Source organism: Struthio camelus, chromosome 16 (assembly GCF_040807025.1).
Source record: "Struthio camelus isolate bStrCam1 chromosome 16, bStrCam1.hap1, whole genome shotgun sequence".
Classification (NCBI taxonomy): Eukaryota; Metazoa; Chordata; class Aves; order Struthioniformes; family Struthionidae; genus Struthio; species Struthio camelus.
In genome coordinates, this window is record NC_090957.1 from 1,954,771 (window position 1) to 1,981,855 (window position 27,085).

The following is a 27,085-nucleotide window of genomic DNA, read 5'->3' on the forward strand; positions in this document are numbered from 1 at the left end:
CGCGGGGCCGCAACGCGCGCGCGCAAGGAGGGGGGGGCGCGCGCGCGTGCACCTAGGGGCTGCACACGTGCAATGCACGGGGGTTGCACATCTGCATGGGGGTTGCACACGTGCAATGCACGGGGGATGCACAACTGCACGGGGGTTGCACATCGGCGCGGGCGTTGCACTCGTGTGCCCGGGACCCAGGCAACCGAGGGTCCCAGGCGTCCGGGTGCTCACCCCACCCCACGCGTAGAGGACCCAGGCGTCCAAGGGGCCCAGGAGTCCTGGGGACCCAGGTCTCCCAGGAGCATCTGAAGGTCCCAAGCGTCCGGGACCCCCCCGCCCCCAAAGGCCCTGTAAAGGGGGCCCAGGCATCCGGGACCCCCCCAGCCTTCCCCGTGCACAGAAGACCCCGCTGTGGATGTGCGCTGCCCCGTCGCCATGGCAACGCCCGCCCCTCCCACCCTCCATGGCGTGGAGGGGCGACCCCGCCCCTCCGCTGAGCACCGCCTCCTCATTGGCTGCGAGGAGGCGGCGCGATGAGAGCGCGGCGCTGATTGGCCGCCGCTGCCCCGCGTTGCGTCACCAGCCCCCCCCCCTCCCCGGGGGCAGACAGGTCGTCACGTGCGGGGAGTCCCCGCCCCGCCCATGGCAACGGCCACCTGCCCCCCCCGTGGCAACAGCGGGTCGCCACGGCAACCGTCACGTGGCCGCACGGCCGGGTCAGCGGGTCGCCACGGCAACCGTCACGTGCCAGCACGGCCGGGTCAGCGGGTCGCCACGGCAACCGTCACGTGGCCGCACGGCCGGGGTCAGCGGGTCGCCACGGCAACCGTCACGTGCCAGCACGGCCGGGTCAGCGGGTCGCCACGGCAACGCCAGGCCGGCGGTGGGGGGGGGGAAGGGTGACGGGTCTCCCTGACAACGGGACCTCCAGCGCCCCCCCCACCCCCCTCCCAGGACGCCTGGGCCCCCGCAAGGCTTCCAATAATTACTTTATTTTAACATCTTTAATTACAGACAGTAAAACGGGGCGGAGGCGGCGCCCCCCAAGCGGCCCCCCCCGCCCCTCCCCCCCACCCCCACGGAGGGGGGGGGAGGGGCGGCCCGGCCCGGCCCCCCCGCCCCCTCCCCCCCCCAGGAAGCGGGGGGGGGGCACCCTGGGTGCTGCCGCCACCCCAGCACGGGGCGGGGGGGGGAACTGGGAGCACTGGGCCGGGGGTGGTGGCGGGGGCGGGGAATAAATACAATCCGGTCTATTAAAAGCCCCCGGGGTGCCCGTGGGCGGGGGGGGGGGGCGCCCGTGGGGGGGCGGGGGGCGCCGGGGGGGTCACATCATGCCCAGCTGCAGCAGGGTGTTGGCGTACATCATGGGCTTGACGTTGGGGTGAGGCTGCGGGGCAGACGGGTAGTAAACACCCCCCCCCTCAGGGTAAATACCCACCCTGGGTAAATACCCCCCTCCCCGGGTAAATACCCCCCCGCATTAGGATAGACTCCCCCCCAATCCCTGTCCCAGGGGGAATAGGGGGGTAATGGGGGGCTGACCCCCCCTAACCCGGTGCAGCAGGTTTGGGGGGCCCCAGGGGGTTTTGAGGGGGCTCCTCGGGGGGTTGGGAGTTCCTGATGGGTTTTGGGGGGCTCCTGGGGGGGGGAATTGGGGAAGTCCCAGGGGGGTTGGGGGGTCCCCTAGGGACGTGTTGGGGTCCCCAGAAAGGATTTGTGGGGTCTGGGGAGGTGGGAGGGGCCCCGGGGAGGGTTTGGGGGTCCCAGGGGATTTGGGGGGGGCTCCTGGGGGGAGGATTGGGAGTCCTAGGTGGTTTTGAGGGGCTTCTGGGGGGTTGGAGAGTCCCAGGGGGTTTTGGAGGGGCTGCTGGGGGGGGTTAGTGGGTCCCACAGGGGTTTGGGGGGTCCCGGGGAGATTTGGGGGGCTCCTGGAGGGGTTGGAGGATGCTAGGTGTTTTTAGGGGGGCTAGGGGGATCCCCTAGGGAGGTGTTGGGGTCCGCAGAGAGGATTTGGGGGCTCTGGGGGGTTGGAGGGGCCCTGGGGAGGGTTTTAGGGGTCCCAGGTGGTTTTGGGGGCTCCTGCGGGGCTTGCGGGGTCCCAGGGGGGTTTGAGGGGCTCCTAGAAGGGAGTTGGGGGGTCCCCCCAGGTGGTTTTGGGGTCCCAGGAGAGGATTTGGGGGCTCTGGGGGGTTGGGGGAGCCCTGGGGGGCTTGGGGGTCCCTAGGAGGGGTTGGGAGGCTCCTAGAGGGGAGTTGGGGAGGTCCCATGTGGGTTTGGGGGGCTCTGGGGGGGGCTGGGGTCCCAGGGGAATTTGGGAGGGCCCAAGGGAGGTTTTGGGGGGCTCCGGGGGGGGGTTCGAGGGGTCCCTGAGAGAGTGTTGGGGGGGCTGGAGGGGGTCCCAGGGGAGTTTTGGGGTCCCCAGGTGGGATTGGGGGGCATCTAGGCTTTCAGGTGGTTTTGGGGGTCCCTGGGAAGGATTTGGGGGGTCCCGGGGGGGTTTGGGGGGTGTGCCAGGGGAGTTTTGGGGGATCCCCAGGGAGGGGGGTGGGGGGACATCTAGGCTTTCAGGTGGTTTTGGGGGTCCCTGGGGAGGATTTGGGGGGTCCCAGAGGGGGTTGTCCCAGTCTCACCACTGCCGTGAACTGGTGGAACTGGGGCCGCAGGTCGCTGCCGCGCAGGTGGATGTAGGAGCCCTTGTTGCCCATCTGGTCGCTGCAGGGACGGCGGAGGGGACGCGTGAGGGGACGCGGGGGGGACATGGGGGGGGACATGGGGGGGGACATGGGGACATGGGAGGGACACAGGGGACATGGGGACATGAGGGGGACGGGGGACACAGGGGGCATGGGGGGACACAGGGACATGGGAGGGGACGTGGGGACATGACATGAGGGGGACGTGGGGACCAGAGGGGACATGAGGGGACACAATGAGGGGACATGGGCAGACAGGGACAAGGCGGGGGACGTGGGGACATGGGGGGATGCTGGGAGGGGATGTGGGGTACACAAGAACGTGGGGACACCATGAAGGGACATGGGCAGGACACTAGGGAAGACGCACGGATGTGGGGACACCAGGAGGGGACACAGGGACATGGGGGGACACAGGGATCTTGTGAGGGGACACTGCGAGGGGTCATGGGGACAGTGCCAGGGGACATGGGTGACCTCGTGAGGGGACATCAGGGATCCCGCAAGGGGACACTGGAGACAACACGAGGGGACACAAAGGGCACCGGCAATGCTGCAAGGGGATACGAGGGGATGTGGGGACACATGGGGACACTTGGGGACAGCCAGGACCAGCAGGAGGAGACCCCTGGGGACGGCCCTGCAGCCCCATGGGGACACTGATGCTTGGGGACACTTGGGGACGGGGTGGAGGGGACACCGAGGCACCAGGGACACTCGAGGACAAGCACACGGTGACACTGGGGTCATGGGGGCACTGAGCATGCTTGGGGACAAAGTGACACCACCGCACAGGGGACATCAGGGACATGGGGCCACCAACAACACTTGGGGATAAGCGCGTGGGGACATCGAGGCAGGGGGACACCGAGGCCCTGGGGACAAGAGGGGACAGGACGGAGGGGACATGGGGGCACCAGGGACGATTGGGGACAAGCTCATGGGGACACTCAGGAGACACCAGGGACAAGCAGAGACAGGACAGAGGGGACACCAAGGCCCAGGGACATGGTGGCACCGAGGACGCTTGGGCGCAAGTGCGCAGGGACACTGCCACACAGGGGACACCGGGGATGTGGTGGCACTGGGGACGCTCGGGCACAAGTGCGCAGGGACACCAAGGACGCAGTGGCATCACGGACACTGGGGTGCGAGCGTGCAGTGACACCACCGCCTGGGGTACCCTGGGGACACCGGTTGCGAGCGCGCAGTGCCACCAACCCCCAGGGGACACGGCAGCACCAGGGACACCGGTTGTGAGTGTGTGGTGCCATCACCACCCAGGGTACGCCGGGGACACCATTTGTGAGCACACGGTGCCACCACCACCCAGGGTACCCCGGGGACACTGGTTGCGAGCGTGTGGTGCCACCACTGCCTGGGGTACCCCAGGGACACCGGTTGTGAGTGCGCGGTGCCACCACTGCCGGGGGGACACAGCGGCACCAGGGACACCAGTTGTGAGCGTGTGGTGCCACCACCACCTGGGGTACCCTGGGGACACTGGTTGTGAGCGTGTGGTGCCACCACCACCTGGGGTACCCCGGGGACACCGGTTGTGAGTGTGAGGTGCCACCACCACCCGGGGCACCCCGGGGACCCTGGTTGGGAGTGTGCGGTGCCACCACTGCCCGGGGCACCCCGGTTGGGAGCGCGCGGTGCCACCACCGCCCGGGGCACCCCAGGCACCCCGGTTGGGAGCGCGCGGTGCCACCACCACTCAGGGGACACAGTGGCACCAGGGACCCCGGTTGGGAGCGTGTGGTGCCAGCACCGCCCAGGGCACCCTGGGCACCCCGGTTGGGAGCGCGCGGTGCCAGCACCACTCAGGGGACATAGTGGCACCAGGGACCCCGGTTGGGAACGTGTGGTGCCACCACCGCCCGGGGCACCCCGGGGACCCCGGTTGGAAGCGTGCGGTGCCACCACCGCCCGGGGCACCCCGGGGACCCCGGTTGGGAGCGCACGGTGCCATCACCACCCGGGGCACCCCGGGGACCCCGGTTGGGAGCGCGCGGTGCCACCACCACTCAGGGGACATAGTGGCACCAGGGACCCCGGATGGGAGCGCGTGGTGCCACCACCGCCCGGGGCACCCCGGGGACCCCGGTTGGAAGCGTGCGGTGCCACCACCGTCCGGGGCACCCCGGGCACCCCGGGCGGGAGCGCGCGGTGCCATCACCGCCCGGGGCACCCCGGGGACCCCAGTTGGGAGCGCGCGGTGCCACCACCGCCCGGGGCACCCCGGGGACCCCGGTTGGGAGCGCGCGGTGCCAGCACTACTCAGGGGACATAGTGGCACCAGGGACCCCGGTTGGGAGCGTGTGGTGCCACCACCGCCCGGGGCACCCCGGTTGGGAGCGCGCGGTGCCAGCACTGCCCGGGGCACCCCGGGGCACCCCGGTTGGGAGCGTGCGGTGCCACCACCGCCTGGGGCACCCCAGGGACCCCGGTTGGGAGTGCGCGGTGCCACCACCGCCTGGGGCACCCTGGGGACCCCGGTTGGGAGCGCGCGGTGCCACCACCGCCCGGGGCACCCCGGGGACCCCGGTTGGGAGCGCGCGGTGCCACCACCGCCCGGGGCACCCCGGGGACCCCGGTTGGGAGCGCGCGGTGCCAGCACCACTCAGGGGACATAGTGGCACCAGGGACCCCGGTTGGGAGTGCACGGTGCCAGCACCGCCCGGGGCACCCCAGGGACCCCGGTTGGGAGCGCGCGGTGCCAGCACCGCCTGGGGCACCCCGGGGACCCCGGTTGGAAGCGTGCGGTGCCACCACCGCCCGGGGCACCCCGGGGACCCCGGTTGGGAGCGCACGGTGCCATCACCACCTGGGGCACCCCGGGGACCCCGGTTGGGAGCACGCGGTGCCACCACCACTCAGGGGACATAGTGGCACCAGGGACCCCGGATGGGAGCGCGTGGTGCCACCACCGCCCGGGGCACCCCGGGGACCCCGGTTGGAAGCGTGCGGTGCCACCACCGCCCGGGGCACCCCGGGCACCCCGGGCGGGAGCGCGCGGTGCCACCACTGCCCGGGGCACCCTGGGGACCCCGGTTGGGAGCGCGCGGTGCCAGCACCACTCAGGGGACATAGTGGCACCAGGGACCCCGGATGGGAGCGCGTGGTGCCACCACCGCCCGGGGCACCCCGGGGACCCCGGTTGGAAGCGTGCGGTGCCACCACCGTCCGGGGCACCCCGGGCACCCCGGGCGGGAGCGCGCGGTGCCATCACCGCCCGGGGCACCCCGGGGACCCCGGTTGGGAGCGCGCGGTGCCAGCACCGCCCGGGGCACCCCGGGGACCCCGGTTGGGAGCGCGCGGTGCCAGCACCACTCAGGGGACATAGTGGCACCAGGGACCCCGGTTGGGAGCGTGTGGTGCCACCACCGTCCGGGGCACCCCGGGGACCCCGGTTGGGAGCGCGCGGTGCCATCACCGCCCGGGGCACCCCGGGCGGGAGCGCGCGGTGCCATCACCGCCCGGGGCACCCCGGGCACCCCAGTTGGGAGCGCGCGGTGCCACCACCGCCCGGGGCACCCCGGGGACCCCGGTTGGGAGCGCGCGGTGCCAGCACTACTCAGGGGACATAGTGGCACCAGGGACCCCGGTTGGGAGCGTGTGGTGCCACCACCGCCCGGGGCACCCCGGGGCACCCCGGTTGGGAGCGCGCGGTGCCACCACCGTCCGGGGCACCCCGGGGACCCCGGTTGGGAGCGCGCGGTGCCAGCACTGCCCGGGGCACCCCGGGGCACCCCGGTTGGGAGCGTGCGGTGCCACCACCGCCTGGGGCACCCCAGGGACCCCGGTTGGGAGTGCGCGGTGCCACCACCGCCCGGGGCACCCTGGGGACCCCGGTTGGGAGCGCGCGGTGCCACCACCGCCCGGGGCACCCCGGGGACCCCGGTTGGGAGCGCGCGGTGCCAGCACCACTCAGGGGACATAGTGGCACCAGGGACCCCGGTTGGGAGTGCACGGTGCCAGCACCGCCCGGGGCACCCCAGGGACCCCGGTTGGGAGCGCGCGGTGCCAGCACCGCCCGGGGCACCCCGGGGACCCCGGTTGGGAGCGCGCGGTGCCACCACCGCCCGGGGCACCCCGGGGACCCCGGTTGGGAGCGCGCGGTGCCAGCACCACTCAGGGGACATAGTGGCACCAGGGACCCCAGTTGGGAGCGCGCGGTGCCATCACTGCCCGGGGCACCCCGGGGACCCCGGTTGGGAGCGCGCGGTGCCACCACCGCCCGGGGCACCCCGGGGCACCCCGGTTGGGAGCGCGTGGTGCCACCACCGCCCGGGGCACCCCGGGGACCCCGGTTGGGAGCGCGCGGTGCCATCACCACTCAGGGGACATATTGGCACCAGGGACCCCGGTTGGGAGCGCGTGGTGCCATCACCGCCCGGGGCACCCCGGGGACCCCGGTTGGGAGCGCGTGGTGCCACCACCGCCCGGGGCACCCCGGGGACCCCGGTTGGGAGCGCGCGGTGCCACCACCGCCCGGGGCACCCCGGGGACCCCGGTTGGGAGCGCGCGGTGCCAGCACCACTCAGGGGACATAGTGGCACCAGGGACCCCAGTTGGGAGCGCGCGGTGCCATCACCGCCCGGGGCACCCCGGGGACCCCGGTTGGGAGCGCGCGGTGCCAGCACCACTCAGGGGACATAGTGGCACCAGGGACCCCATTTGGGAGCGCGCGGTGCCATCACCGCCCGGGGCACCCCGGGGACCCCGGTTGGGAGCGCGCGGTGCCAGCACCACTCAGGGGACATAGTGGCACCAGGGACCCCGGTTGGGAGCGCGTGGTGCCATCACCGCCCGGGGCACCCCGGGGCACCCCGGTTGGGAGCGCGCGGTGCCACCACCGCCCGGGGCACCCCGGGGACCCCGGTTGGAAGCGCGCGGTGCCACCACCGCCCGGGGCACCCCGGGGACCCAGGTTGGGAGCGCGCGGTGCCACCACCGCCCGGGGCACCCCGGGGACCCCGGTTGGGAGCGCACGGTGCCAGCACCACCCGGGGCACCCTGGGGACCCCGGTTGGGAGCGCGCGGTGCCAGCACCGCCCGGGGGACGCCGGCTCACCAGTAGTTGGGGGCGGAGAAGACGGTGACGCAGCGGCCGCCGTGCGCCACCTCGTAGCCCTCGGCCTTCACCTCGTGGCTGCGGATGACGTAGTCGAGGCGGTTGCGCTCCAGGAAGCGGCGCGTCACGTCCGGCCCGAACTGGCAGCTCACCCCCCGCTTGCTCAGCGAGCGGCCCTCCTGCCGGCGCCCGGGCAGGCTCACGCCGCCGTCCCCGCCGGGCCACCCCCTCCCCGCCGCCGCCGACCCCGGCCTCCCCCCGGCGCCGTGCCAGGGGCCGTGCCAGGGGCCGTGAACCCGCCGTGCGAGGGGCCGTCGTGCGAGGGGCCGTCGTGCGAGGGGCTGTGAACCCGCCGTGCGACGGTGCGAGGGGCCGTGAACCCGCTGTGCGAGGGGCTGTCGGGCCAGGGGCCGTGAACCCGCCGTGCGAGGGGCCGTCGGGCGAGGGGTCGTGCGAGCGTGCCAGGGGCCGTGAACACGCTGTGCGAGGGGCCGTGAACCCGCCGTGCGAGGGGCCGTCGGGCGAGGGGTCGTGCGAGCGTGCGAGGGGCCCTGCGAGGGGCCATGAACCCGCCGTGCGAGGGGCCGTCGGGCGAGGGGCTGTGAACCCGCCGTGCGACGGTGCGAGGGGCCGTGAACCCGCTGTGCGAGGGGCTGTCGGGCGAGGGGCCGTGAACCCGCTGTGCGAGGGTGCGAGGGGCCGTGCGAGGGGCCGTGAACCCGCCGTGCGAGGGGCCGTCGTGCGAGGGGCCGTCGTGCGAGGGGCTGTGAACCCGCCGTGCGACGGTGCGAGGGGCCGTGAACCCGCCGTGCGAGGGGCTGTCGGGCGAGGGGCCGTCGGGCGAGGGTGCGAGGGGCCATGCGAGGGGCCGTGAACATGCTGTGCGAGGGGCCGTGAACCCACCGTGCGAGGGGCCGTCGGGCGAGGGGCCGTGAACCCGGCGTGCAAGTGTGCAAGGGGCTGTGAACATGCTGTGCGAGCGTGCAAGAGGCCGTGAACCCGCCGTGCGAGGGGCCGTCGGGCGAGGGGCCGTGCGAGGGGCTGTGAACCCGCCGTGCAAGGGGCCATCGGGCGAGGGCCCGCGAACCAGCCGTGCGAGCGTGCAAGGGGCCGTGAACCCGCCATGTGAGGGCCTGTGAACCCGCCATGCAAGCGTGCAAGGGGCCGTGAACCTGCCGTGTGAGTGTGCGAGGGGCCATGAACCCGCTGTGCGAGGGGCTGTGTGGGGGGCCGCGTTGAGGGGCCACGCGAGCGTGCAAGGGGCCACGTAAGCGTGCAAGGGGCTGTCGTGCGAGGGGCAGTCGTGCGAGGGGCCGTGCGAGGCAGCCGCCACTCACCTGGGGCTGGGGGTCCGACCAGAGCAGATCGCACATGGGACCTGCCGGGGCAGGATGCAGTGAGCTGAGGGGGGAGGTGACACCTAGGGACCCCCCGGGACCCCCAGGACCCCTCATGGGGGGGGTCCAACCCCCTCCCAGGACCCCCTAAACCCTTCCTAGGGGACATCTGACCCCCCAGGGGCTGTCTGACCCCCTTGGGACCCCCAGGACCCCTCATAGAGGGTTTTGACACCCCCCCCCAGGACCCCTCGTGGGGGATGTCTGACCCCTCCAGGACCCTCGAGACCCCTCACTGGGGGTTTTGACCCCCCCAACCCCTCCTGGGAGGTCTGACCCCCTCTCCCAAGACCTCCAGGACCCCTCATAGGGGGTTTTGACCCCCCAGGACCCCTCGTGGGGGATGTCTGACCCCCCCCCCGGGACCCTCAAGACCCCTCACTGGGGGTTTTGACCCCTCCAGGACCCCCCCAACCCCTCCTGGAAGGTCTGACCCCCCCCAGAACCTCCAGGACCCCTCATGGGGGGGTCTGACCCCCCTTAGGCCTCCCAGGACCCCTTATAGAGGGTTTTTACCCACCCCAGAACCCCCCCCAACCCCTCCTGAGAGGTGTCTAACCCCCTCCCCCCAGGACCCCTCATGGGGGGTGTCCTAGGACCCCTCATAGGGAGTTTTGACCCCCTCAGGACTCCCAGCAGGGGTGTCTGACCCCCCCAGGACCCCTAAGATCCCTCATAGGGGGTTTTGATCCCCCCAGGACCCCTTGTGGGGGGGTGTCTGACCCCCCCAGGATCCCCAAGACCCCTCACAGGGGGTTTTGACCCCCTCAGGACCCCCAAGACCACTCGTTGGGGGGGGGGGGGGGGGCTGAGCCCACCTGAGTCCGGGGGCTGCCGGTTCCTCTCGATGCTGCGGATGTCATCGAGGGTGACGCCGTCCTCGCTGAAGAGGCCCCCGTGCATGATCTGGGGCAGAGCCACCTCAGCCCCTGCCCAGGACCCCCCCCCGAAACCCCTCCATCCCGGGATGGGGGAGACCCCCAACCCCCCTGGGGCCCCCAAAGGATGGGGATGCCACACCCCAAAATATCCCCCTGGGATGGGGGACCCCAAAATCCCCCCTCCCAGGTCAGGGGACCCCAAATTGCCACCACCACCACTCCCCCCAACAAGGATGGGGGGACATGCCCCAAAGTGTCCCCAGGGATGGGGACCCCACGCCCCCCTCCCCGGGACAGGGGAACCTGCACCCCAAAAATGTCCCCCAGAGACAGGGGACTCCACACCCCCAAAATGTCCCCAGGGATGGAGAACCCCAAGCCCCCCACCCAGGACAAGGACCCATCACCCTAAAACGTCCTCCCAGGATGAGGACCCGAAAAAACCCCCAGGACAGGGGACCCCAAACCCCCTCCGGGACCCCGAACCCCCCCCCCCCCCCGGGATGGGGATTCTGCATCCCTAAATGTCCCCAGGGATGGTAGACCTCAAAACACCCCCAAGATGGGGACTACGCACGCCAAAATTGACCCCTAAAATAGGGGACCCTGCACCCTAAAGCGTCCCTAGGAATGGGGGACTCCAAAACCACCCCTGGACAGGGACCTCATGCCCCAAAACGTCCCCAAGGGATGGGCACCCCAAAACCCCCCAGGACCGGGGAACCTGCACCCCAAAAATGTCCCCCAGGGACACAGGGACCTGTGTCCAAACCTCCGTAAGGGTGCGGGGACCCTGGGGACAGGGCCACTCCGCATCTGAGCATCAACTGGGACAGGACCCCATGGCTGAACCCCCAACGGGAACAACGGGGACCCTGTGCCCCACCGTCACCGGGAATGGGGACAATGGGGAGCCCAACACGGCCAAGGACGGGGGGATCCAACGCCTTGATGCCACCAGGGCTGGGCACAGGGACAGGAGATGACCCCATGGCCAAACCTCCATGGGGACAACGGGGACCTCAACACAGCCAAGGATGGGGGGGGCCCAACATCCTGATGCCAAAAGGGCTGGGCACAAGGCCAGGAGGTGACCCCATGGCCGAACCTCCATGGGGACAACGGGGACCTCAGCACGGCCAGGGACAGGAGGGACCCAACGCCCTGATGCCACCAGGGCTGGGCACAGGGACAGGAGGGGACCCCATGGCCAAATCCCCATAGGGGCAACAGGGACCCTGTGCCCCAACACCGTCAGGGACAGGGAGACTTCAACACCACCAGGGACAGTGGGGACCCAATGCCATCATGCCACCAGGGCTGGGGACAGAGGAGACTCCACGCCCCAGAGCCACCAAGGTTGGGGACAGGGGGACACGCCACGGCCGAACCCCAACAGGGATGGGAACAACATGGACCCTGCGCCCCAACATCAGCGGGGACAGGCCAACCCCAACGCCACTGGGGTTGGGGACAGGGCCAGGAGGTGACCCCACGGCCGAAGCCCGACGGGGACACCGGGGACGAGGGTGACCTCTCACCAGCACTTTGCCGTTGATGCACTGGGCCAGCGGGAGCCACTCGAAGACCTCGCTGAAGAGGGCGAACATCTGTGCCGTGTACTTGGCCTTCACCTCGCCCTCGAAGCCGTAGATCTGGTTCATGTTGTCCGTCTCGTGGTTGCCTACCACCGCAAAACGGGGCGAAACGCCCCCAAAACGGTGACTGGCCGGTGGGAAAACACCCCGGGAAGCTCCCGATGCCACCGCTGTCGCCGGGCTCTACCTCGCAGCAGGTGGAAGTGGTCAGGGTAGAGGAGCTTGAAGCCAAAGAGCGTGAGGATGACCTCGACTGAGAAAGAGCCGCGGTCCACAAAGTCGCCGTTGAAGATCTGCGGCGGGTTGAGGATAAAAACGGCAAAAAAACAAAAAAAAAAAACAAAAAAACCTCTCCGATCTTGCCCGTTCCTGGTGAAACTCCCCCCAAAAACCGCCCCGTGTGCATGGTGAGGATACGTAAGGGTTGGACTCGGAGGGCAGCCCGTTGAGCTCGAAGATGTTGAGCAGGTCATAGTACTGCCCGTGGGTGTCGCCGCACACCGTCACCTGCTCTGTCTGTGGGGAGAAACAGCGGGGAAGGGGGTGAGCGTCAGCGCGCCACCGTTTCGGGGCGTCTTCTGCCAACGCCACCGTTTCGGGTGTTTCCGGCCGCCGTCTCGGGGCGTTTGGAGGGCCACCGACCTCTTTCAACGTCGTTTCCACCAACGTGGGCAGCTTGCAGAGCACCTCCTTCACCTGCACCAGGATCTGCGGGGCGGACAGGCGGTACGTGGTGGGTGTGCGCGTGGCAGTCGCACACCCGGCGTCCCCCTGCCCGGCGGTACCTGGTAGGCGCATTTTCGGTGCAGCTTCTTCTGCTCCTTGTACCACTGCATGAGGTCCTTCATGAAGGCCAGCGTCACTTTGCCGTCCTCCAGCTTGGGGCCGCTGTACTCGTCCTCGATGGCTGCGGAAGCGGCCGCCGTTTTGGATCGTTTGGGTTTTTTTTTTCCGGGTGTTGTTTGCGCGAGGTGCCCTTTGAGTTCGGCCGGGCTCCGAGGACCCATGTGGGGTGGTGGATGCCGGGATGGACCCTGAGACCCTCATGGGGACCCCGAGACCCTCCCAAGGGCCCCGAGACCATCGCAACCCCACAGGATCCTCCGGGGGACCACCAAACAACCCCCCCCTCCAAAACCTCATGTGGACCCTGAGACCTTCATGGGGACAACCATGACACCCCAGGACCCTCACGGGGACCCCAAGACACTCATGGGGATCTTGAGCCTCTGCCAGCGACCCCAAGACCTGTGGGGACCTGGAGAGCCTCACAGAGACTTCAAGATCCTCCCTGGGACCCCTGGAACCCCCTGAGACCCTCAAGGGGACCCCCATAACCCCCCAGGAACCTCACAGAGAGCCTGAGACCCTCTTGGGGACCCCTGTGACCCCCCAAGACCCTCACGAGGACTCCTGTGGCCCTCAAAGGGGTCCCAAGATCCTTGCAAGGACCCCCATGACCTGCCCAAGACCTTCATGGGGACCCCAAGGCCCCCTAGGACTTTCATGACAACCCCAACATCCTCATGGGGACCCCCATGACCCCAAGACCCTCACCAGGATCCTGAGACCCTCATGGGGACCCTCGATAACCCCCTCAGATCCTCATGCAGACCCCAAGACCCTCATGGGGATCCCCTATAGCCCCCTGAGACCCTCAGGGGGATCTCCATGACCCTGCTGAGACACCCACAAATCCCTGAGACCCTCATGGGGACCAGAAGACCCTCATGGGGACCACAAGACCCCCCCCCTCCCCCAAGACCCTCCTAGAGACCACCATGATGCCCCAAGACTCTCATAAGGACCCTGAGCCTCTGCCAAGGACCCTTGCAGCCCCTGGAGATCCTCACAGCTCCTTGAGAGCCCCCCTGGCCACCCAAACACCTTCCAGGGACTCCTGAGCAACCCCCCAGGGACCTCCTGGGGTCACCCCCGAGCCCCTCGAGGGACCCCCTGAGCATCCCCCCCCCAGGCCCTTTGAGCACCCTGAAATTCCCCCAGGGACCCTCAGCACCCCCCAAGGACCCTTTAGGTGCTGCGAGCACTCTCTAGGGACACCTAGGGACCCTCTGAGGCCCCTTGAGCACCCTCAGGACCCTCCTGAGCACCCCCTGGGGAACCCCCAGATCCTCTAAGCCCCCTGAGCACTCCCAAACCCCTCCAGGACCCTCCAGCACCCTGCAGGGACCTCCCAGACCCCTTGAGGATCTCAACTCCCACCACCAGGGTCCTCCAAGGTCCCCCAAACACCCCCTAGGACCCTCTCCAGGCCCCTTGAGCCCCCCAAGGCAACCTCAGGGACCACCAGAGACCTCCTAGGCCCTCCAGGGACCCCATTAGGCTCCTTGAGCACCCCAAGCACCACCCAGAGACCACCAGGGACCCCCCCAGGCCCCCTAAGCACCCTGTAAGGAGCCCCTGGGTGCTGCGAGCACCCTCCAGAGACCATCAGAGACCCTTGTAGGCCCTTTCTGCAACCCAAGTCCCTCTCCAGGGACCACCAGGAACCCCCCAGAGACCTCCTAGCCCCCCCCAAGCCCCTACAGCACCCCAAGCCTGCCCCAAGCACTCCCAGGGACCCCCCCCATGCCCCTTGAGCGCCCCAAGCATCACCCAAGGACCTTTCAGGGACCTTCAAGGACCCCCCCCAGGGCTCCTAAATGTCCCCCCCCAAGTCTCTAGAGCACCCCAAGCCCCCCACAGGGACCCCTCCTGGTCCCTTGGACACCCCAAGACCCCCCCCAGGGACCTCCTTGGCCCCCAGGCACCTCCCAGGGACCCCCCACCCCAGCCCCTTGAGCATCCCAAGCATCACCCAGGGACCTCTCAGGGACATTGCAGGCCCCCTACGCGCCTCTGGAGACCCCCACCAGCACCCCAAGCCCCTCCAGGGACCCCTCCAGAGACCCCATAGGTCCCCTATGTGTCCCCCCAGGCCCCCTACTCACCCCCAGGGACCCCTGCCAGCACTTCAAGCCCCCCCAGGAACCCCTCAGGGACCCTGCAGGGACCTCGCAGGCCCTTTAGGTGCCCCCTAAAGACCCCTGCCAGGACCCAAAGCCCCCCCAGGGACCCCATAGGTGCCCCAGGGACCTCTGCCAGCATCTGAAGCCCCCCCAGGGACCCCTCAGGAACCCTACAGGCCCTCTAAGCACCCCCCAGGGACCTCCGTCAGCACCCTAACCCCCTCAGGGACCCCTCTAGGGACCCCATAGGTCCTCTAAGCACCCCCGGGGACCTCCGTCAGCACCCTAACCCCCTCAGGGACCCCTCTAGGGACCCCATAGGTCCCCTAAGCACCCCCTAGGGACCCCGCCAGCACCCCAAGTGCCCCCCAGAGACCCTTCAGGGACCCTCCAAGGACCCTGCATGCCCCCTAAGCACCCCCCAAGACCCCCAACAGCACCCCAAGCTCCCCAGGGACCACTCAGGGACCCTCCAGGGACCCTGCAGGTCCCCTAAGTGCCTCCCAGGGACCCCGACCAGCACCTCAACCCCCTCAGGGACCCTATGTGCCCTCCAGGGACCCCCACCAGCACCCCAAGCCCCTCAGGGACCCCTCAGGCCCCCTACGCTCACCCCGAAGATCTCCACCAGCACCCTAACCCCCTCAGGGACCCCTGCCAGCACCCCAAGCCCCCCCCCAGGGCCCCCAGCCCAGCCCGGCGGAGCGGGGGGGGGCTCACTCATGCTCTCGATGTCGAGGGAGTCGACGACAGAGCGCTTGTGCTCGTCGCTGGCGATGGCGCGCTCGAAGGCCTTCTGCTTGACGATCTTGCTGCACTCCTGGTACTTGAGCTTGGCGTCCCGGTCGTTGGGTCGCACCTTCACCACCTGCCACCATCACCGCCAACGTCAGCGTTGTCCCCAGGCGCGGGGAGCGGGGCCCAGGTGTCCGGGCGGCCGCCCGCCTGGGGCCCCGGGGGCCTGCGGGGATGTGGGGATATCGGGGCGGGGGGGTGAGGGGGTCCCCGGGGGTCCCCAAGGCTGTGGGGACAGCGGGGGACGAAGGGGCACCCGTGGGCACCTGTGGTGGTGGGGATGTGGTGATGGCGGGGGGGGACGAGGGGGTCCCCGAAGGTCCTGCGGTGGCAGGGGGGGCGGTGACACCAAGGGACAAGGGGGTCCCCAAGCGTCCCTGTAGCCACGAGGATGCGGTGACGGCCCGGAGAGCGACGCAGGGTCCCTAAAGGCGGCTGTAGGGACGCGGTGACACCCCAGAAGGCGACACGGGTTCCTTAAACACGGCTGTAGGGAACACTGACACCCTGGAGGGCGACGCGGGGTCCCTGACCTTGGCTGTACGGACGCGGTGACACCCTGGAGGGTGACACGCGGTCCCCAAAGACAGCTGTAGGGATGTGCTGGCAGCCCAGAGAGTGACAATGTGCCTCTAAAAACAGCGGTAGGGCTGCAGTGACACCCCAGAAGATGACACGAGGTCCCTACAAATGGCCATGGAGACACAGTGACAGTGCAGAAGGGGACATAGGATCTCTAAATACGGCTGTAAGGACAGGGCGACACCACAGAAGGTGACATCAGATTCCTAAATACGGCTGTAGGGACGTGGTGACACCCAAGACAATGATGCTAGGTTCTTAAACACAGCTCTAGAGACGTGGTGACACCCCAGAGGGTGATGCGAGGTCCCTAAACATGGCTGCGGAAAACCAGTGACACGTGGGAGGGTGACACCGGCTCCCCAAACATGTTCATAAGGACAGGACGGTGCTCCATAGAGTGACGTGGGGTCCTCAAACACGGCTGTAGGGACGCAGTGACACCTCAGAGGACGATGTGGGGTCCCTAAACACGGCCGCGGAGATGTGGTGACACCCCAGAAAATAACATAGGGTCCCTAAACACGGCTGTAGGGACATGGTGACGCCCTAGCGACCAATACAGAGTTCTTAAACAGTTCTAGGGACACGGTGACATCTCAGAGAGTGACATAGGGTCCTTAAACACAGCTCCTGGGGCACAATGACCTCCCCGGAGGACGACACAGGGTCCCTAACCACAGCTGTCAGGATGCAGTGACACCCCAGAGGACGACACAGGGTCCCTAACCACAGCTATAGGGATGCGGTGACACCCCACAGGGTGATGCAGGGTCCCTAACCACAGCTGCAGGGACACGGTGACATCCCACAGGACAACATGGGGTCCCCAAACACAGCTGTAGGGACATGGTGACACCTCGGAGGATGACGCAGGGTACCTAACCACGGTTGTAGGGACGCAATGACAACCCGGAAGACAACGTAGGGTCCCTAAACACGGCTGTCAGGATGCGATGACACCTCAGAGGACGACGCGGGGTGCCTAACCACAGCTATAGGGACAAAGTGACACCTCGGAGGATGACGCACGGTCCCCAAACACAGCTGTAGGGACGCAGTGACACCTCAGAGGACGATGTAGGGTCCCTAACTACGGTTGTAGAGACGCAGTGACACCCCAGAGGACAACATGGGGTCCCTAACCATGGTTGTAGGGATGCAGTGACACCCCAGAGGATGACACGGGGTCCCCAGACACGGCTGTAGGGACGCAGTGACACCTCAAAGGACGACACAGGGTCCCCAAACACGGCTGTAGGCACGCAGTGACACTCTGGAGAACAACATGGGGTCCCTAACTACGGTTGTAGGCACACAGCGACACCTTGGAGGACGACACAGGGTCCCTAACCGTGGTTGTAAGCATGCAGCGACGCCTCAGAGGATGACACGGGGACCCCAAACACAGCTATAGGGAGGCAGTGACACCCCAGAGGACGACATAGGGTCCCTAACCACAGCTGTAGGGACGCAGTGACACCCCAGAGGATGACACGGGGTCCCCAGACACGGCTGGAGGCACGCAGTGACACCCCAGAGGACTACAGCAGCGCTCCCTAAACACAACTGACACCCCGGGGGGCCGGGGCCAGCCCTCACCGTTTCGTAGTCGCGCAGGGCGGCCTTGAACTTGCCCAGGGCCATGTTGCTGGCGGCGCGCCGGTAGTAGCCCTTGACGTAGGCGGCGTCGAGCTCGAGGGCCCGCGTGGCGTCGGCCAGGGCGTAGCCGTAGCTCTCGGCCCGCAGGTGGGCCAGGCTCCGGTTCCCATAGTAGATGGCGTTGGTGGGACACAGCTCGATGGCCTGGCTGTAGTACTTGACCGCGTTCTCGTAGTCCTTCGCTGCGCGACCACCCCCCCCCCGCCGGGGCCTCAGCCGCCGCCCCCGAAAACGGCGGGGAGCGCCCCCAAAAAAGGCGGCGATCCTCCCCGGGAGCCGGCCCCAACGACGGGGAACTCCCCCCACCCCACCACCACCCGAACCGTGGGGAGCCTCCTCCAAACTTGGCTTGAGCCACCCAAATCTGCTGGGATCCAGCCCAAAATCATGGGGATCCCCCTCAAATCTGGCCTGAACCACTCAAATCTGCCAGGATCCAGCCCAAAACCATGGGGATTCCCCTCAAACTTGGCCTGAGCCACCCAAATCTACCAGGATCCAGCCCAAAACCACAGCAATTTACTCTAAACCCAGCCTGAGCTCCCCAAACCCACAGGAATCCACCCCAAAACCATGGGGGTCACCCCCACTCAAAGCCACCCAAACTTGCAAGGATACAGCCCAAAACCACAGGGATTCCCCTCAAACCCAGCCTGGAGCCACCCAAATCTGCCAGGATCCAGCCCAAAACCATGGGGACCTCCAAACCCACAGGAATCCCCCCCAAATCATGGGGGTCACCCCCACCCAAAACCAGCCTGAGCCACCCAAACCTGCAGGGATTCAGCCCAAAACCCCAGGGATCCCCCTCAAACCCAGCCTGAGCCCCCCAAACCCACAGCGATCCACCCCAAAACCCTGGGGATCCCCCTCCCCCAAACCACCTTGACCACCCCAAACCCCGAGGGACCCCCAAAACCTCCAGGAATCGCCCCAAAACCCAGCCTGAACACATCCCCCCCTATTTGGCAGCAGGTCGCACCCCTAATTGCCCCTCCATGGCTCCCTATCTGGCAGCAGCCCCCTCCCCGATCCCCCCATCATGGCTCTCTATCTGGCACTTCCCTCAGCTCCCTATTTGGCAGCCCCCCCGGCTCCCTATGTGGCACCCCTTCCCCTGTACCCTTCCCACATGGCTCCTTATCTGGCACCTCTTCCCCCCTGCTCCAGCCCCCTATTTGTCCCCTCTCATCCCCCCCCCCCACCATGGCTCCCTATCTGGCACGCCCATGCCCCCCCCCGCTCCCCATGTGGCACCCCCTCCCCATATCCCCTCACGTAGCTCCCTATCTGGCACCCCTCATGTCCCCCCTCCCCCCGGCTCCCTATCTGGCAGCCCCTTCCCTATGCTCCCCCTCATGGCTCCCTATCTGGCACCCCCCATACCCGCCCCGACCTAGCTCCCTATTTGGCAGCCCCTTCCCTATGTCCTCCCTCCATGGCTCCCTATCTGGCACCCCCTCCCCTCCGTCCCCCCCCACATGGCTCCCTCTCCGGCACCCCGCCGGCCCCCCCGGGGGGCAGCCGCTACCTTTGAAGTACTCGTTGGCCCGCGCCTTCAGCGCCTCGGCCCGCTCCAGCGCGCCGGGGCTCGGGGGCCGCCCGGGGCCACCGCTCTCCGCCCGCTCCCCCTCCGCCATGGCCGCGCCGTAAAGCGCCCCTTAGCAACGCCGCGACCCCGCCGCCGCCGCCCCGCGCCGCCGCCCGCTGTCGCAAAAGCGGCGCGAGGGGAGGGGAGGGGAGGAGGGGGCGGGGCCGCGCCGAGGCGCGCGGCGAAGGCGTCGCTGGGGGGGGCGGGGCCGCCGCTCGCCATAGAGCGGCGCCAAGAGGGGCCAGAGCGGCCAGGCCCGCGGCCTAGAGCGGCTGCTCGCTATAGAGCGGCGTCAAGAGGGGCCAGAGCGGCCAGGTTACAGCCGCCGCTCGCCATAGAGCGGCGCCAAGAGGGGCCAGAGCGGCCAGGCCTGCGGCCTAGGGCTGTGGCAGGGGGTGGGGCTGCCGCCCACCATAGAGCGGCACCAAGAGTGGCTAGAGCGGCCAGGCCCGCGGCCTAGAGCCGCTGCTCACCATAGAGTAGCGCCAAGAGGAGCCAGAGTGGCCAGGCCTGCAACCTAGGGCAGCCGTGGTGGGAGGGGGGGAAATGGGGTCACCACCCACCATAGAGTGGCACCAAGAGGGACCAGAGCAGCCAGGCCCACAATGGGGGGGGGAAATGGAGCCACTGCCCACCATAGAGCAGTAAGAAAAGGGGACAGAGCGGCTATGTCTGCAGTGGGGGGGGGGGGGAATGGGGCTGCTGCCCGCCATAGAGTGGCAACAAGAGGGGCCAGAGCAGCCAGGCCTGTGGCAGGTTGGCCCCCCCCCAGGCTTACCATAGAATGGCAAGAAGAGGGGCCAGAGCGGCCATGCCCATGGCCTAGGGCCACCATGGGGCCTCTGAGCACCTGCAGCGCCGTGTGGCTCCTCCTGTGTCCCCTGCTGTCCCCCCGGCGTGTCCCCCGACCCGCGTGTCCCCCCCACCTGTGCGTCCCCCCCGCCGCGTACCAGAGGCCGAGCCATTGCGTTGCCAGAGCGGTTTATGGCGCGAGCGAGCGGCAGGTACAGGCGGCCGCGGCTCCGCCTACAGCCGGAGACAGGCGGCTGGGGGTCCTCGGGGCGTCCCGTGCGCGGGGGCATGCAACCTGGCCCGGGTCTCCGTGTTGTGTGCGCACGTGTGTCCCCGCGTCCCGTCCGCCTGTGCGGGGGTTGGAGGGGGGAGGGAGGGGGTTCGCGTAGCGGCGGGTGTGCACAAGCGCGTGCGAGGCAGGCGGGGAGGCGCCGGGCGTGCGAGCGGCACACGAGGGCGCCCCGGGCTGTGCGTGTGGGTGCAGCGGCGGGGCCGGAGCCCCCAGCCTCCTGCCACGCCGGGGCCCCCTGGGGTGGGGGGGTGGTTGCACGAGGGGGGCTCTCGCACGAGGGGTGGGCTCTCGCACGAGGAGGGGCTCGCACAAGCACTGAAGTCTCGCGCAAGTCGGTCTTGCATGAGGGCCGGGCTCCCATATGAAGGGGTCTCGCACGAGGGCCAGTCTCTTGCACGAGGGCTCGACTCTTGCACAAGTGGGGTTCACGTGAGGGCCAGGCTCTCGCACGAGGGGGTTCTCAGATGATGGGTGGACTCTTGCACGAGGAGGGACTCGCCCGAGGGCTGAACTTTCGCACGAGGGCATCTCGCATGAGGACCACGCTCTCACACGAGGGGGGCTCACATGAGGGCCAGGTTCTCGCACGACAGCCGGACTCTCGCACGACGGCCAGATTCTCGCACAAAGGGGTCTCACAAAATGGGTGAACTCTCGCACGAGGGGGTCTTGCACGAGGGCTGCACTCTTGTACAAGAGGGGCTTGCATGATGGGCGGACTCTTACACGAGGGGGTTTCGCACGACGGCTGCAATCTTGCACGAGGAGGGACTCACACAAGGGCCGGACTCTCGCACGAGGGCAGACGTCTCCCGGCAGGTAGCGGGGAGGGCTCATTCGCGCCATGGCAGCTGACTCGCACGAGGGCAGGCGCTTGCACTAGGGTGGCGGGCGCGAAGGGAGTCGTCGTGCCCTAGGCCACGGGGCTCCCCCGGAGGGGGTTCTTGCACGAGGCCCTCGCACGAGGGTGAGGATCTTGCGGTGGCGAGGGGGCAGCTCTCACACAAGGCTCTTGCATGAGGATGGCGATCGTGCATAGCCGTAGCACCAGGGTTGAGGGGGGAGGTTTCATGACACTCTCGCCCCAGGGGTGGGTCTTCTGGGCAGTTTTGCACGAGGACAGCCATCTTGCACGAGGGCAGCCATCTTGCACAAGGGTGGCTCTCGCATGTGGTCCTCATACAACGGGCTCTTGCATGAGGCTCTGGCACGAGGTGGGAGCTCTTGCCCGAGGCGCTTGCACTGGGGAGGGGGGAGCTCTCGCACGAGGGCAGCTGGCACAGGAAGGGGCGGCTCTTGCACGAGGCTTTTGCACGAGGGAAATGATCTTGCATGAGGGCATCTCTCGCCTGGGGCTCTCACACGAGGACTGTGATCTTGCACCCGGGCAGCTCTTGCACGAGGGCATCCTTCGCAGGAGGAACGTGCTCTCGCATGAGGATCTCTCACACGAGGCTCTCACACGAGGGCCGTGATCTTGCACAAGGGCGTCTCTTGCACGAGGCTCTAGCATAAGGACCATGCTCTCGCACGAGGGCGTCTCTCTCATGAGGCTCTTGCACGAGGACGGTGCTCGTGCGTGGCCGTAGCACCAGGGTTGAGGGGGGAGGCTTCACAAGACTCTCACCCCAGGGGTGGGTCTTCCGGGCGGTTCTTGCATGAGGGTGGCCATCTTGCACGAGGGCAGCCATCTTGCACGAGGGCGGCTCTCACACATGGTCCTCATACAACGGGCTCTTGCCCGAGGCTCTTGCACCAGTGAGGGGGAGCTCTCGCACGAGGGCAGCTGGCACAGGAAGGGGGGGCTCTTGCACAAGGCTTTCACACGAGGGAAGTGATCTTGTGCGAGGGCGGCTCTCGCCAGGGGCTCTCGCACGAGGGCCGTGATCTTGCACCCGGGCAGCTCTTGCACGAGGGTGTCCTTCGCAGGAGGACTATGCTCTTGCATCAGGGTGTCTCTCGCACAAAGCTCTCACACAAGGGCCGTGATCTTGCACAAGGGCATCTCTCATTTGAGGCTCTAGCACGAGGACCGTGCTCTCGCATCAGGGCGGCTCTTGCACGAAGCTTTTACACAAGGACTGTGATCTTGCACGTGGGCGTCTCTCACCCGAGGCTTTTGCACGAGGGCCATGCTCTCGCATGAGGGTGGCTCTCACCCGAGGCTCTCGCACGAGGGCTGAGATCTTGCACGAGGGCATCCCTTGCCTGAGGCTTTTGCAGGAGGACCGTGCTCTCGCATGAGGGTGTCTGTTGCACGAAGCTCTCGCACGAGGACCATGCTCTTGCACGAGGGCGTCTCTCGCCCGAGGCTTTCACACGAGGGCCATGATCTCACTTGAGGGCGGCTCTTGCACGTGGCTCTCGCACAAGGGCCGTGATCTTGCACGAGGGCGTCCTTCGCACGAGGGCCCCACGCCGGGGAGTTGGGGGGAAGCCGGTATAAAAGGGGATCATACGAAAGAGGAGTATAAAAGTGGGGGGGGGTGCCCGGGGTTTGGGAGAGGGGGGGCCCGGGTGGTCCCGGATGGGGATGGGGGGGTCGGGGACCCCCCCAGGGTGGGTGTTTTTTTTGGGGGGGGGGCCGGGCCCCCTTCAGGGCCCCAGGGCGAAGCCCCCCCCCGGGAGGCCTTCGGCGGCGGCTTCCTCGTCCTCGGCGGTGGCCGGGGGGGGCCCCGGCAGCCCTGCAGGGCCGCCGTCAGCGGACCCCCAAAATCAGGGACCCCCCCAACTGGGGACACCCCCCTTCCCTGAGTTGGGACCTACCCCCCAAAAAACCAGACCGCCCCCCCCCCCAGATCAGGGAGCCCTTCAAAACAGGGACCACTCCCCTAAAATCATGTACCCCCTCCACTAGGGACCTCTCCCCCAAAATCAGGGACCCCCCCCAAAACTGGGAATCCCCCCAGGGACCCCCCCCAAAACCAGGGACCCCCTTGAACTGCAAACCCCCAGGGACCCCCCCCCCAAAACCAGGGATCCCCCTAAACCGAGAACCTCCTCCAGGAGCCCCCCAGATAGGCCCCTCCCAAATCCAGGGACCCCCAAACTGGGCTCCCCAGGGACCCCCCCAAAACAAGGACCTCCCCCAAACCAGGAAGTCCCCCAAAACCACAGAACCCTCCCAAATTGGGGAACCCCCCCCGAGACTTCCCCAAAATCAGAGACCCCCCCAAACCAGGAACACCCCCTGGGGACCCCCCAAAACAGGGACCTTCCCCAAACCGAGAAGTCCCCCAAAACCACAGAACCCCCCAAATTGGGGAACCCCCCCAGAAACTCCCCCAAACTGGGACCCCCTCCAGGGACCCGCCACAGGCCCCCCTGGACGGGCCCCCCCCAAACCGGGGCCCCCCCCCAAAGCGGGCCCCCCCCGGACGGGCCCCCCCTCACCGCAGGGCTCCTGCAGCCGCCGGCCCTCGGCCCCGCTCAGCAGCAGCCCCTGGGGGGACACAGGGGGACATGGGGGGACACGGGGGGACATGAGGAGACATAGGGGACACGGGAGGACACAGGGACGCAGGGGGACACGGGGGAACATGGGGACATGGGGGACACAGGGGACACGGGGGGACACACAGGGACGTGGGGGGCACAGGGGACACGTGGACACAAGGACATGGGGGACATAGGGGACATGGGGGACACAAGAACACAGGAGACGGGGACACGGGGATGGGGAGGACATAGAGGACATGGGAAGACATGGGGGGACACAAGGACACAGGGACATGGGGGTCATGGGGATGGGGAGGACATAGGAGACGGGGGGACATGGTAGGACACAAGGACATGGGGACATGAGGGACACGGGGATGGGGAGGACATAGGGGACACGAGGGGACACAAAGACACAGGGAGACATGGGGACACGGGGACACAAGGACATGGGGGGACATGGGGGGACACAGGGATACAAGGACATGGGGGGACATGGGGACCCCAGGGGACATGGGGACATAGGGGACGGGGGGGACAGAAGGACACAGGGGGACATGGGGACATGGGGGCACAAGGACATGGGGGGACATGGGGGGACACAGGGACAGAAGGACACAGGGGGACATGGGGGCACGGGGACACAAGGACATAGGAGGACATAGGGGACAGGGGGACATGGGGGGACACAAAGACATGGGGGATATGGGGACATGGGGGACATAGGGAACACAGGGGGACACAAGGATGTGGGGAACATATGGGACATGGGACAGAGGGGACACAGGGGGACACAAGGACATGGGGGACATGGGGGGAACATGAGGACACAGGGGGACACGACGGGACACAGGGACGGGGGGGACACGGGTGATGGGACAGGCCACATGGGGTGGACACGGGGACACGTGGGGACGCACATCCCTGCCTCCCCGCGTCACCCTTGTGCCACCCTCATCCCCCGGGGGCCTGTGGCCCCCATGATCCCCCCCATGTCTGGATGTCCCCCCCCCATGTCCCCATGTCTGGGTGTCCCCCGTGTCCCCCCGTCCCCCGTGTCCCATGTGTCCCTCTGTGCCTCCATGTCCCTCTGTCCTGTGTCCCGCCATGTCCCATGTCCCTGTGTCCCCTGTGTCTCCCGATGTCCCCCCAGGTCCAATGTCCACCTGTGTCCCTGTGTCCACCCCATGTCCCACGTCCTCCCGCATCTCTTATGTCCCCCTGTGTCCCCCATGTCTCTGTGTCCCATGTCCCCATATGTCCCATGTCCCCCCGTGTTCCCATGTCCCATGTCCCCCTATGTCCCTGTGTCCCCATGTCCCATGTCCCTGTATCTCCATGTCCCATGTCCCTCCATGTCCCCATGTCCCTATGTCCTCCTATGTCCCGTGTCCACGTCCTCCCATGTCCCATGTCCCTGCATCGTGTCCCCCCATGTCCCCATGTCCCCCATGTCCCATATCAGTGTCCCCTGTCCCCATGTCCCTATGTCCCCCCATGTCCCATGTCTCTGTGTCCCCCGTGTCCCCATTTCCCCATGTCCCATGTCCCCCATCCTGTGCCCCCCCATGTCTGTGCCCCCATGTCCCCCCACGTCCCATGTCCTCCCACGTCCCCGCCATGTCCCATGACCCCCATGTCCCTCCGTGTCCCCGTGTCCTCCCATGACCCTGTGTCCCCCCATGACTCCATGTCCCTATCGTGTCCCCCACATCCCTGTGTGCCCCCATGTCCCCCCATGTCCCTCTGTGTCCTCGTGTCCTCCCATGACCCTGTGCCCCCATGTCTCCATGTCCCTATCGTGTCCCCCACATCCCTGTGTCCCCGTGTCCTGTGTCCCCCCATGTCCCCCCGTGTGCCCCGTGACCCCCGTGTCTCCATGTCCACGCCGTGTCTCCCCGCATCCCCGCCGTGTCCCCCCTGCATCCCCGTGTCCCATGTCTCCCATGTTCCTCTCATGTCACATGTCCTCTCATGCCCCATGTCCCTGTGTCCCCCCGTGACCCCGCGTCCCCCCGTGTCCCCCTGCAGTGTCCCCCTCCGGGTGGCTTCCTACCAGGCGGTGGGGGGGGCCCAGGCTGGGCTCCAGCTCGGGGCGTTTCAGGGGGCCGCCGGCGTCGTCGGCACCCGGCTCCAGCGCCCTGCGGGGCACCACTCGACACGCCTCCCACACGCCACCGCCCACCACCCACCACCCACACGCCTCCCACACGCCTCCGCCCACCATCCACACGCCTCCCACACGCCACCGCCCACCACCGACACGCCTCCCACACGCCACCGCCCACCACCCACACGCCTCCCACACGCCTCCCACATGCCACCGCCCACCACCCACACGCCTCCCACACGCCTCCGCCCACCACCCACCACCCACACGCCTCCCACACGCCTCCCACACGCCACCGCCCACCACCAACACTCCTCCCACACGCCTCCCACACGCCACCGCCCACCACCCACACGCCTCCCACACGCCTCCCACATGCCACCGCCCACCACTCGACACGCCTCCCACACGCCACCGCCCACCACCGACACGCCTCCCACACGCCTCCCACATACCACTGACACACTTCCCACCCGCCACCACCCCACGACACGCCTCTGACACACCACCGACATGCCTCCCACATGCTACTGACACCCTACGGCCCCGCGACATGCCACCGCCCCGCAACACGCCTCCCACGCGCCACCGCCCTGCCCCGCCACCGACGTGACTCCCACACGCCACCGACGCGTCCCGGCCCCGCAACGTGTCTCGCACACGCCACCGTCACGCCTCTGACACGCCACTGCCCCGCCATGACATGCTTCCCACACACCTCCCACATGCCCCCCCCGGACACCCGCACCCTGTGCCAGGCCACGCCCCCAAATAGGGCCCCGCCCCGTCCCCGCCCCCCACCTGCGGGACACACCCCCCGGCCACGCCCCCTTCCCTACACACCTCCCACAATAGCGAGACACGCCCCCTTCCTTGACCACGCCCCCCCGCTCACGCCCCCTCCCCGGGACACCCCTCTGAAACACGCCTCCCCGAAGTGGACCACGCCCCCTCCCCCTCGCCACGCCCCCGCCCCGCTCCACTTCGCCCCGCCCCCCCCGCGCCGCGGCGGCCCCGCCCACCTCTTGCGGGGGGCGGGGCGCGCCGGGGGGCGGGGCCGGCCGAGGGCGGGGTCGCTGCCCCAGCGGGGCAGAGCCGGCGGGGGCGGGGCCGGCGGGCGGCGCCCGGGGAAGCTGCGGGCGCGGGGCCGCGGGGGCGGGGCCGGGCGCCGGGGGGCGTGGCCGGGGCGCGGGCCCCGCCCCCGCCCGCCCGGC

The 27,085-nt window shown here is 68.4% G+C and overlaps 1 protein-coding gene and 1 long non-coding RNA gene across 2 annotated transcripts; both read right to left on the reverse strand.

Annotated features, from left to right (window-relative positions):
* Positions 1 to 967: 967 nt before the first annotated feature.
* Positions 968 to 19,326, reverse strand: PPP5C (protein phosphatase 5 catalytic subunit). The gene is made up of 13 exons (XM_068910217.1): positions 19,180 to 19,326; positions 17,589 to 17,830; positions 15,330 to 15,477; positions 12,426 to 12,547; positions 12,283 to 12,348; positions 12,058 to 12,156; positions 11,828 to 11,933; positions 11,584 to 11,726; positions 9,980 to 10,067; positions 9,102 to 9,142; positions 7,765 to 7,943; positions 2,622 to 2,703; positions 968 to 1,378 (listed from the first exon to the last, which is right to left on the reverse strand). Exons 1-13 carry the CDS (start codon positions 19,286 to 19,288, stop codon positions 1,316 to 1,318), a joined length of 1,488 nt encoding a protein of 495 aa, XP_068766318.1. The 5' UTR covers positions 19,289 to 19,326; the 3' UTR covers positions 968 to 1,315.
* An 885-nt stretch (positions 19,327 to 20,211) lies between these two features.
* On the reverse strand, positions 20,212 to 26,977 carry LOC138061231 (uncharacterized). The gene is made up of 4 exons (XR_011134930.1): positions 26,894 to 26,977; positions 25,818 to 25,902; positions 23,717 to 23,765; positions 20,212 to 23,007 (listed from the first exon to the last, which is right to left on the reverse strand). It is a non-coding gene; the product is annotated as an uncharacterized lncRNA (long non-coding RNA).
* Positions 26,978 to 27,085: the final 108 nt, after the last annotated feature.